Here is a 12,710-nt window from a genome sequence, read left to right as displayed (position 1 = left end):
CGTCTTGAGTAGCCAGATGACAACTTGCTGGAGTTAGTTCTCTCTTTCCACCATGTGGATTCCATCGACTGAGCCAAGTTCATAAGATTTTGTGGCAGGTGTTTTACCCACCTCACCAGCCCTAAAAATATTTCATACTGAACACTTCGGTTAACACAAGACTTCAGTCTGGAAACCACACAAGTTTAGTGTATGACAGTTTGTCTGTGTGCTTCCTGTTCTCTCTGTTCCCTTCCTCAAAGTGCAGTTTCCGTTTTCCTTGTCCCCTAATTGCCTAGAGATCATTTACCTCAACCATGTCACTCTTCACAAGAATTTTAAGCATCTCTGCCTTTAGAAACAGAGCAGAAAGTTCACCGGGCTCTTAAAAGCTGAAGCCCTCTAAAGGAAGAAACAAAAAAGACGAGTTCCCTAGTGTTGGCTTAAATCACTGTCACTACACTGCGTCCTCCACACGCGGTGGCACTCAGTAGTTCCGAAGCCCTGATGCCTAGTGATCTTCTGCAACCATAGACCAAGGACAAGCATCTAGACACACTGCCATCACAGCTATGAAATGAATATGTTCAGGGCCTGAACTTGAACTTGAACATGCCTGGTGCTTTTTTTTTTTTTTTTTTTTTTTTTTTTTGTTGTTGTTGTTGTTGTTAAAATAGAATCTTTGGTTCAGTCTCAGAAGACTCCTTCTAGGTTGTATGAGTGTGATGTGCTGTGTGCCCCGCCCTATGCGCCGTATGGTGGCTCCGTTCTCTCATCAATTTGAGATCTCCACATTACAATTCTTATTTGTTACTTTTCCTACTAGACAATGAAAATAATATTTAGTGAGTCCGGGGAGAAGGCCCGGTTGGTAAAGTGCTTGTCAAACAAGCAGGAGGACCTGAGTTCAATTTTCAGCACCCATGTTTGAAAAAAACAAAAAACTGGGAGGATGGTGTGCACCTGTGACTCCTGAGTTGGGGAAGCATAGGCAGGAGGATCCATGGAATGTGCTGGCCAGTGAGCCTGGAAGGCAAGTTCTAGATTCAGGGAGAGAATGATTGAGGAAGACCTCTAATGTTGACCTCTGATCTCCACATGCAAGTGCAAAACAAGTACACACATTCATAAATACACATACACACAAATAAATAAAATTAAACCTAATATTTCCTCTTGGAAGGTAGAAGCAGGTGGATCTCTGTGAGTTCAAGGCCAGGCTGCTCTAGGCAATGAGTTCCAAAAAAGTCAGAGCTACATAGTTAAACATGTCTCCAAAAATATATATTTCCTTGTGCAAATTGTATTGCTAACTCAAGAATACATATGAGAAAATATGTATGTGGTAAAACTTGACCAGAACACAGTCATGTAAACGATTCAACATCATGAATAAAAACAAAGGAAGAACAATTTTTTTTTTTGAGAACCTGTGATTCCCGAGTGTGTCAGGCTTTCCCAGGGTGCACTGCACACTCTAAACTAAGGGAGAAGTCAGCTCTGTGCTTTAAGAGACATCACTTTGTCCAGGGTACATGCGATGGGGTTGGAGGGAGCAGGAAGCTCTAGGTGAGGCCAGATGTGGCAAGGGCCAGTGCTAAGGGTTAAGGGAACTCACAGCATCTGTAACTCCAGCATCAGGGGAGCCAATGTCCTCTTCTGGCCTCCAGTACATCAGGCACATGGTACACAGACATACATGCAAGAAGAACACCCCCACACACAACATAAAAATAAATAATTACTTAATATAGAGAGAGGGAGCGGTTCCATGTATGAAATGACATGAAGTATTTGTCTTTTTTAAGCATTTCTTTCTTTGCTTCTATGTGTGTGTACAGGATCACATATGTGTGAGTTAGCTCTCTCCTTCAGTCGTAAGAGTTCTAGGACTCTGGCTCAGATTATCCATCTTGGTGGCAAGTGCTTCACCCCCTGAGACCTCAGACCAGCCCAGTATTCTTTTTTTGATTCTGACTTATTTCGCTGAGCATGGCAATCCCCAGTTTGTTTCTATTTCATCTTTCTTCATGTTAAATTATATATATATGTGTGTGTGTGTGTTTGTGTATATATATATACATATACATATATATATATGTGTATACATATATATCTATATCCTGTTTCCTTGATCTGTTCATCTGTCGGTGGACATTCTGATTCCATACTCTGATTATTGTGAATAGCACTGTAATAAACACAGGTATCAAATATTTCTACTCTGTGCTGATTTTGACAATTGACTTCAGTCTTATACGCAGGAATGGTATAGCTGGATCATGTGGATGTTCTATTTTCAGGGGTTTGGGTTTCTTTTTTAGACATTTCATGCTAATTTCCACAGAGCCTGGTCTAATTTATATCTCCACCTACAGTATATCAGGGTTCTTCCCCACCCCCATCCTCACCCACATCTGTTATTTGTTTTCTTGAAGATAAACATCCTGATTGCAGTGACCTAGAATCTCAGTGTACCCCTCCAATTGCCCACCAGCTTTATAAAATGCTTTCACCTGTATGTTATAATTATCTATTTCAATGTCAGATCCTACCAGGCCCACCACACTGTGATAGGACCAATAACCTGCATACTCCTAAATCCTCAAGGCCAGAATAAGAAAGACGCCGTATTGGCCATTTAGTCAAGAGGGACTTTCTCAAGAGGGTTGATTCTAGGGCACCTGACAGCAGCTGGATTAGAAACAACAACCACCAAGGACAACATCTTACTTACTAACAGCATCCCTCAGGGGTCTTCAGCCGGCTCCAAGCCAGACCCTTCCAAGAATCCTGAATCTGCCCGCTGAGGAATTGGCCCATGTCTCCCATACACTGCTCAGTCCCCATGAGGATTCAGATTTTCCCTGGGAAGAAATGACTACAGACCCAGTTTTAAAAGTGTGGTCCCCAAATAAGAAAGGCCTACAAGAATTTAGGAACCGGTTTAAAATAAAAAGAAAAAAGAAAAGGGGGAAAAAAGGCAGAATCTCAGACTCCAAGACATTCTGAATCCAAATCTCCATTTTTACCTACATTGCCAGATGGTTCAAACGCCCAAAGCTGTTTAAAAGTTTGCTACAATCAATCTCTTCCACCTAAACATGTCAGTCACTTCAATTGTTTTCAGTTGTAGCATCTGGTAGGCACTGCACATCAGTGTCTCCTCAGAACATCTGAAACACACTCACCTTACCAATAAAGGGAACAAGTTCAGAGAGGGTTGGTCACAGGATCATGTGGCCTTGAAGTTTCAGAGCCAGGATTTCCAGGCAGGTCTGAAGGACTCAAGTTCTTACTCCATAACCATACAGACCTTTACAAATTTCAGATCATTTTTGAGGCAGCTCTAGAGACTTCTTGACCCTTCATGCTACCACTGACCCAGAATTTCTCTCTTTCTCTCTCTCTTACTACCCACAGGATGATGCCTCCACAAACGCACTGTCCCCAGGAAATGACCTCTTATCCCCAAGTAAGTACTTTATAAGCTTGCTCAATAACTGTTTGATGGGTTCATGAAAAGATTTCCCCTTTAATCATCAAACAATACTGAAGTAAGTGGAATGGCTATCATTAAGGAAAGGATTCCCAGAGAAGTTCAAAGTCTTGCCTGGGGTCTCTGGGAAGCTTCGGACAACTAGAAATGGAACCCGAAGCCCCTCCCCAGTTCCCAGGACTGACCTACACTACCAGGTAGTTCACAGAAACACCCCTTTCAAATCACTGCCCCCACAGACACTTTAAAGGGGCTCTAACGATGGGTGTGGTGGCACACACCTCTAATCCCAGCACTCTGGAGGCAGAGGCAGGCAGATCTCTGTGAGTTCAAGACCAGCCTGGTCTACAAATTGAATTCCAGGACATCTAAGGGTGTTACACAGAGAAAACCTGTCTTGAAAAAACAGGGGTGTTCTGCCACCAGACAGGACAAATTCAGATGTTAACAGCAGCCACCTGGAAAAGGAGAAACCTGGAACATGAGCACACACAGGACCCTGGACCCCAAGGAAGGAACATCATCAATCAAAGGCCTCTGAGGAAAGCCGTCCTCTCAGTGACAGAGACCCTGCTGTGGAAAAGGGGCCCCCAAGAAGCTCCAAGACCAGGCTGAGAGAAACCAGTCACTCACCCTAGCGAGGCACCACTGTGACTGCAGCTGTGAGACCAAGGTTCACACAGCCCTTTTCCTTCCCTTTGTTGTGTTTAGAAAGATACTCAGGCCTTTATTGACTCAGCTTGTCCAGAGAAAAGCAAAATATTTGCCTGAAACATTAGGGGAAACCTAAGAGGGAAATTTCTCTTGAATTGGGAATTGGGAGGATTTCACTCTCTCTCTCTCTCTCTCTCTCTCTCTCTCTCTCTCTCTCTCTCTCTCTCTCTCACACACACACACACACACACACACACACAAGAGAGAGAGAGAGAGAGAGAGAGAGAGAGAGAGAGAGAGAGAGAGAGAGAGAGAAATGAGAACTTGGGACAGCCCAACAGCTCTCCAGTTTGTTTTTGCATCTCTGAGCCCCAAGCCCAAGGGCTGTGCCACTGGGAACACTGAGCACTGTGTATACTGTCAAAGGCACTCTGATGAGGGCCATGGCACTGTGGCTTGCCAGTCCTGGTCTGGGCACCAAGACCCATGGGCCTAGACAAGGCACTCTCTGTGAATTTACCCACCCTAGAGGACTCAGGCTGTTCACTGCTGTTTGAGCAGAGCGGGGAGGAAACACATTGAGAAGGCTGTCAGATATGAAGACACATTTGTAATCCCAGCACTCAAGAAGTGGAAACAGAAGGATCATGAGTTCAAGACCAGCCTCGAATACATAGATAGTTCAAGACCAGCCTGGTTTGTATGAGATCATGCCCCCAGAAGGAAGAAAGGATGGGGAGAGGAGAGAGAAGGGGGGAGAAAGAGAAGTGAAGGGATTTTTGTGCTGGTTAGATTTTTGTCCAGTTGACACGAGCAGGTCATTTGGAAAGAGAGAACCTACCTCAGTTGAGAAAAATGCCTCCATAAGACTGGCCTATAGGCAAATCTGTGAGCATTTTCTTGATTAATGATAGATGTGGGAGGGTCCACCTCACCGTGGGCAGTGCCACCCCTGGGCAAGTCAACCTGGATTGTATAAAAAAGCAAGCTGACCAAGCCATGGGCAGCAAACCACTAAGCTGTAGCCTCTGCTTCAGTTTCTGCCTCCGGGTTCCTACCCTGACTTCTCTTCATGGTGGACCGCAGCCTTCAAACTGAAATCAACCCTTTCCTTCCCAAGGTGCTTTTGATCATGGTGTTTACCACAGCGACAGAAAGCTAAGTAGGACAGGAGGGAAATGACTCCATGTTTTGAGGTTTGTTTTTTTCTGTTTATTTCTTTGTTTTGTTGTGTTATTGTTGTTCCTGGGAATCAGATACTGAGGAAGAATTCCTATGAGAGCGAGTGAGTGTGTTAGCGTGTTCACAGTTGTTCATAGGAAAAGAATGGTTGGAGAATGAAGAAGTGAGCTAAGAAACCCAAGCAAGCCAAGTAAGGCCAGCAAAGAGCCCTGGGGGTCAACCTGATGGAATGCCACAGGAACTTTTGGTAAACAAAGGCATCATGCCTGACTTGGCATCCTAGTGAAGAGCCTGGGATCTCTTGAAGGCCCACCCAGTCCTTGCTCTGAGCTTGTATGAGCAAATTAGTGCAAAGGTCCCTCCAACAAAGACAGAGGGGCTTGCCACTGGGAGCAAAGTACTCAGGGCACCGACAGGCAAGCACAGCAGAGCTCACCATAAAAGGACCGTGCCCAAAGACCTTTAAAGCTAAATGAAGAGAGTTGGAGAGTTTAACTCAGAAGTCACGTCTGCCTCTCTCTGCTCTTTCTCCTGTGGCGTCACACTAACAACACTGTTGTATGCCAACATGCTTTGCTGAAGTTGGGCCGTAGACAAACCAGCACTCCAGCTCTGCAGCCCTCCCAGACTCTGCTTTCCGCTGCCTGCACCGCACCGGGGATAATGTGTGCCTGCCTATACCTCTGGGTGCCTCATTTCGTTGGGATCTTTAGCCCAACACCAGCCCAGCAGATCACCCCTGTAAGAAGCAACAGACCCCACTCCACAGCCCCCAACACACTCATCCCTGCGCAGATCTCCCTAATGCCAACATGTGTTATAAGAGCTGTTGACAACAGGACCTAGCTTCCACAGGACAACTACCATCAAGTAGAGGGAAGGGAATGGTCTGGACTCAGGAGTGAGGTGGAAAAATGACTCACTGTCAGGAGCGAACAACCTAATTCCCTCCACAACTTCTCACCCCCACTCCCAGCAGGCAGAGACTCTGGGAAGGTGTCCCCAGACGCCTCTGCCTAGCCCGGGTGCAGCCCTATCCTTTCTCCACCACACCTCGCCCCCAGAGCCAGACGTGGAAAGGAGTGAAAACGTGGCTCTATATTTGAAATGAATTGATGGTCCTGTTTCTCCCGCTCTGATTTATCCTGCTAATTCCCAAGGGCTCTGCCGCCCGTGTTGTTTTTCCTAATCCCCCTTTGTTCTTCTGTGTGTCTCTCTAGCTAGAATCAGCGCTCTGGAGAGCAGGGTTCAAGAAACTATTACACCACTCTGGGGTGATCCTAGGCAAGGCGGTGGCTCTAGATTCTCAAAACAGATTCTTTCTGAAAAGTACGGAATAAGAGAGGTTCCTAGGTGACTAGTGTCTGGCACATGAAGACAATCAATGACAGCTCCCCCTCTATGTGCCTTCCTCCTGCAGCCTTGCTGCACGGGCCCAGTGTGTTTTTCCAGGAATGGCGCTCTGGCTGCTCAGAGAGGGTAGCAGCTCCAGCCGCTGTCACCCCCTAGCAAGCGAGTTTCCCCGTGGTGTAGAGAGAGGGATTGCACAAGTGCACACAGGCGCACAACACACGCACGCATGCACACACGCATGCACAGTGCAGCCCCGTGGGGTCTGCCTCTGTTGCCCATCGCTCCAGAGTGAGGTTCCCACCGACAGTCGCCACCGGCACTTACCCGGGATGGGAGGCGCAGGGCGGCTCGGAGCCGGAGGTGCCGGGGTCGTGGGCGGCGGCGGCGGGCGCAGGGCGGGCGCGGCTGGCATGGCTGGCGGCCTGGCTGCAGGTGGCAGTTCCCTGACGTGGCCCGACGGCGGCCGAGCGGACACGGGAAGGCTCGGGAACCACACACTGCACGCAGTGCACGGAGCAGCTTGGGTCTCCTCGCTTTGGTTGGCGCAGGCGGCAGCCACAGTGCAAAGACAGTCTTCCCCGGCGGCGCAAGCTTGACAACCGCGCGCCGCCCCGCCACCCTCCGGCCCCGCCCCGCCCCGCCCCGCCCCACCTCGCCCTAGGCCGCCTGGGGCCGGTGGAGTTGGCTGTGAACTTGGGCGGGCAGAAGCTCCCAGAAAGATCTCAGAACAGCCAGGACCCTCTGAGACCTCTTTCTCCCATCTCCTTCCCTCACTCTCTTCCTTCCTTCCCCCTTTGCCTCTGCAAAGCTATCTGGCCAAGGAACTTGGGGACTGGTTTTGACCTGTCTCTCCACAGTGCTCTCAGTGATTGACTCCCAAGTCAAGGAGGCCTGGAACCCCAGCAGCCCTGCTTCTCCCAGCAGTACAGAGGTCAGACGGTAGGAACTCCACCAAAACATCCTTCCTGCACTGAGTCAACGTTAGGACACAGTGGTCCAAACCCACAAGTTTAGAGACACACTGCAGGATGTCCTCCCATCTTGGGGTTATTGAAGGCCTTTTGTGAAACGGCCCCTTCTCAGCACCCCATACCTACCCGTCAGAGTTGCAGTAACAAATACAGTACTCCAGCATTTTCTCCTTAGGGGCCTTTAACAGCCACTCTTTCTAGTACTGCCATTTATATTCAGGAGCAGGGAGACTACGAGTCAAACTGGGCTTGAGAGATCAGATGGTGTGTTTTCTGCCTTGCGCAGCAGTATTTGAGCAACAGATGATGGCTGGGTGGATAACCATCATTTACACATGGCTTTGATGAATGCACCCAGTAGTAGGGATGAAGCACTCAGTCAAGACAATACACCACAATGAGGTGCAGTTATCTCCCCTCGCTGCATGCTGTGGGGAAAACTGCTGTTCACCTAGTCACAGCCGGTTTTTTTCCCTTCCGACCTATTAACAGAACCCCAATTTTTAGCTGGACACATCGCAATCCACAATAAAGAATATATTTCCCAGCTGTCCCTAGTGTCCAAAATGACCATAAGACAAATTTTTTGGACCACTGAAATATAACTGGGAAGCTTTGTGGAAATATAACTGGGACTCTCAAAATGTTTCTGAGGCTAATAGATGCATCCCATTGTCTCTTCCAGCCTCCTGCCTCATCCCGGCACCCAACAATGATGTCTATAGTATGTTAGATTATGGGGGTGATTCTTTGCTCCATCTTCTAATAGAATTAGAAAATCCACAGTCTTCCACTACTGTGACATAACACCCAAGCTAGCCATGACCAAAATTTAAAGATCTTTTTATTACTTTAAATTATGAGTACAAGTGTGTGGGTGGGTATGTACACATGAGTATAGGTGCCCACAGAGTTCAGCAGAGGGCGTCAGATGCCCTAGAGCTCAAGTTATAATAATTTGTGAGCCATATCATGTGGTGTTGGGAACCAAACTGAAGTCCTCTACAGGAGAAGCAAGCACTCTTAACCACTGAGCCATCTCTCTAGCTCCCTGAGTTAACCACTTGAAATGGAGGGAATACTTGGCTTGCCTCACAGTCTCAGAGGTTTCAAATCATGCTCGCTTGGCCCTGGGGGGTGGCATGTATGTCATGACAAGAACACAAGGAGGAGAGCTCTATTTCTATCATGATAGGCAGGAAGCAAAGACAAGAAGGTGTGGGGCCCCAGTATCCCTTCAAGGATGTGATGCCCATGACCTAACTTCCTCCTACCAATTACCACACCCAAGTGGTCCCCCCACCTCCTAATAGCACCACAGACTAGAGAACAAGCCTTCAACTCCTAGACTTTTGAGGGAAATCCCAGATCCAAATGATAACAACATCCCTTGTCCTTCAAACTACAGCATTTCTCTGCATCTTGTCTTTAATTGTGGCCATCTTATTTACATGACCAATGGGATGCTATTGGATGTGGACCCTCCAGGATTCACTCCCTAGGATCTGCTCCTACCAATAGTTGAGTAGCTACTGCCCAAGGAGAATGTAGAGAAAGATAATCAGACCTCATTGCTAGCTGGCAGCTAACATTTGGCATGATGTGGGACTCCACAAGGGACTGTAGACCCAGAAGTGACACCGATGGACAAATGCCTATAGTCATAAACAACTAAGTTCTGAGCTACTTTGTCCCTGAAGATCGTTGCAGCAAAAGCTAGCTAATATGATGGACAATGATGGATGAAGCTCCAGCAGCCTTCTTGGATTATATGGTAGCCTTAAAGTTTTAAGACAAGCCAAAAAAATTACAGAGCAATAAAACAGAGGCCCAAGTCCCTTGTGACATAACAAAGCTATGCCAACTTTAAATTTCCCTTTTAAGAGAGAAGACACCTTGTCTGTTTAAGCCACTACAGTCTTATTACCTGAGAAATGGTATTTGTGTCAATACTTAAAGAAAAGAATTTCTTTTCACACAAAGAGAAACACTGAATACAGACATAGGCAGTCATTTAAATGCAAACTAGAGGTTTAGGAAGGAACACCATGGTCATGGTGAGCCACTGAACTAGAAATTATTTAGTGTAGCTCAAGGGAGTGGAACAGTAACCGTGGAACCTGGCCAAGGCATAGGACTACGTTGGTCATAAGTGAGGAAAACTCACTCACAGAGCCAAATTAGATGGAAGAGTCAAAGACATTGTGAGGATGTCTAAGGAAAGTCCAAGGGGTAGAGAGAAAGGTCAGTGGTTAGAGCACTTGCCACTCAGGCTGAGGGCTGGAGTTTGGATCTCCAGAACCTCCCTAAGTGCCAGGCTAGTACAGCTCTTCAGAGACAGAGACAGGGGACCCCCAGAGCAGCTAGATAACAAGACTAGCCATATTGTCATTGTTGAGCTAAGTTCTAGGTTCAAGAGACTCCACCCCCAATGAATAATATGAAAGAGTGATCAAGAATGATTTCCTAATCAACATCCAGTCTCTACATGCATTTGAAGCTTCCCCCCCATACACACATACGCCAACACACACACACACACACACACACACACACACACACACACACGAAAGTAAAAGTAAATCTCCAAATCATTCAAAAGCAGCATGGTGGAACTCCATGGCCTTACTCTGAAATGCCCCTCACAAATGCCATGTTTCAGGATCCACCTTCTCCAAGGAAAGAATACACTCACCGCAGCTCATTTATTCTAACTAGCCAGACTCTGGCTCACCTCCTTTAGAACAGAGAGGTCCCTCTCTGTCCAAAACATCCGTAGAACAGTGGGAAAGAAGAGAGGAATAAAGGAGTGACCATCATACTGAAATTCTGGGGCACTTTAAGACCTGAGAGGAAGTTACATAAGTGAGAAAAATCAATAATCAGATCCAGGACACACCCGTAGACTTTGCTGAGGAAGAACCTGGAAATGTGTCCAGGAAGGCTGCCCTGACTGGGATGCCACTGTGTGTTTAAGGGTGACTTGGAAGAGAGATTTTGATGGAGATCATGAAACCTCTGAGAGAAACTTCCCTATTTTTCCCAGAATCACATGGGGGAAGGACCTAGGTCACAGTCTCTGTGAGCCCCTATGAGCCCGGTTAGTTTATCTCATGAGCCTGCCTGTGATGTCCTTGACCCACCCCTCTGGCTCCTACACTCCTTTCTCCTCCTCTTCCTTCAGGATTCCTGAACTCCACCTAAATGTTTGGCTGTGGGTCTCTGCATCTGCCTCTCTGATAATAATTGGGTCAGGCACAAATCTGGTCACAGGAAACAGCCAGTTCAGACTACTTATCCACTATTGCTAGGAGTCTAAGCTGGGATCTTCCCCATTGACTCCTGGAGATTCCCCTGTACCAGGCTTCCACCTGACCCAGAAAAGTGCTCCCCAGCAGTCTCCCTCAGCGTTCTCTTCCTCTGTTTCACCCCCAATCTGATTGCTCATGTTCCCATCCCCACCTCAAAATCTCTTGTTTCCCCTCCCCAGGGAGTTCTGGGATTGTAGCATAGTTATACTTTATTTTACAGCTCATATCCACTTATGAGTGTGTACATACCATGTTTGTCTTTCTGGGTCTGGGTTACCTCACTCAGGATGATTTTTTTCTAGTTCTATCCATTTGCTTTCAAATTTCCTGGTGTCCTTGTTTTTAACAGCGAGTATACTCCACTGTGTAAATGTACCACATTTTCTTTATCCATTCCTCAGTATAGGGATATCTAGGTTGTTTCCAGGTTCTGGTTATTACAAATAAAGCTGCTATGAACATAGTTGAGCAAGTGTCTTTGTGGTATGCTTGAGCATCCTTTGTGTATATGCCCAAGAGTAGGTTGATTCCCAGGGGCTAAAAAATTCTTATATGCCTCCATCCCCACAACTACCATCAACCTCTCCTCCCCAGGCAAACATCTTGAGATCTCTCTCTCTCTCTCTCTCTCTCCTCTCTCTCTCTCTCTTTCTCTCTCTCTCTCTCTCCTCTCTCTCTCTCTGCCTAAAACAAGGACTCATGCATATATCCCCGTGTGGCCTCAAACTCCCCATATAGCCATGGATTGCCGGTGGCCATGTCAGAGCAGCAGCAGATGGCAAATGAAGTTTGGGTGTCAGCCCACCAGGAGGAAAATCCCTGATGGCTGAATCTCAGATAGGAAAGACCCCGAGACCACAGACTCCAGGATGCCTTTTGCCTCTGCTGTGCCTTCACGTGTTTGCTGCTGCTGTCTTTCTCTGATGTCTGGCATGGTGTGAATGGGTGTGGGGAGATCCCCACTGCCTGTAATGTAGTATGTTTATCTCATGGAAACATCCCATTCTACAGGGCATTTTTACCTGGTGGACTACTACGAAGATGATTTCTTTCTAAGCTGTACTGTCTAGTTGATAATAATAATATTAGTTTAAATAGATTTTTGAAGATAAAAAGTATAACAAGGAAGTGTCACACAGCTGGAACACATGAGTTTCTACTGAGGAGCCATACAGAGTGTGGCTTAGGTTAATAATTAAGGAAAACAACTGAGTTCCAGTAGCCCAGCTAGCTTAAATTCTTTTCATCTTAATGTTGGTAGATATGTTCACAGTTTTTAGAGTGCATCATAGGTGAAACAAAGCCTTAGAATAACTTCAAGTTAGGTCAGATGTTTTGATAATAGCTTTGAGATTAAAAAAAAAAAAACCTAGACAACAATCTAAAGTTTACAAGGACACATAGCTGAGTTATAGATTCATTAGATTAGGGTTAAAAATACAAAGCAGCCCAACTGTTACTAGCTGGTGTACTTTCCTTGCTAGGGTTGGTTGATGATCAAAGATGATGATTAATCCTTATACCCATTTCTTCCCTCAATCTCCTGATATAAAAAACTATTAATGAGTGGATATTCACCCTAAGGATTTATAGTATACCTGACTCTTTTTCATGTATAAAAGTTTAGAGTTGTGGTTCTTTTAAGATTTCTTATAAGATTACCCTTTGAGATAAGTAAAGAAGTGATTGGTCCTTTCTTTGTAACTGAAAAACACAACTAGCCAGTAAAAGATATGACTGAGAAAAATATCTTGCTGGCCT

The 12,710-nt window shown here is 46.2% G+C and overlaps 1 protein-coding gene across 1 annotated transcript in view; it reads right to left on the bottom strand.

The window, feature by feature from the left end:
• The window catches only part of Dclk3 (doublecortin like kinase 3), a 49,629-nt gene extending 42,370 nt beyond the window's left edge, over positions 1–7,259 (bottom strand). Inside the window, exon 1 of the mRNA XM_037207987.1 lies at positions 6,992–7,259. Within this exon, the coding sequence (XP_037063882.1) occupies positions 6,992–7,079 (88 nt within the window). The 5' untranslated portion in view covers positions 7,080–7,259. The remainder of the gene's footprint in view (positions 1–6,991) is intronic.
• Between the last annotated feature and the right edge of the window lie 5,451 nt (positions 7,260–12,710).

This window comes from Peromyscus leucopus, chromosome 7 (assembly GCF_004664715.2).
Source record: "Peromyscus leucopus breed LL Stock chromosome 7, UCI_PerLeu_2.1, whole genome shotgun sequence".
Classification (NCBI taxonomy): domain Eukaryota; kingdom Metazoa; phylum Chordata; class Mammalia; order Rodentia; family Cricetidae; genus Peromyscus; species Peromyscus leucopus.
The sequence above is the reverse complement of the archived record's forward strand: the minus strand, read 5'-3'. Positions and strand labels throughout refer to the sequence as shown.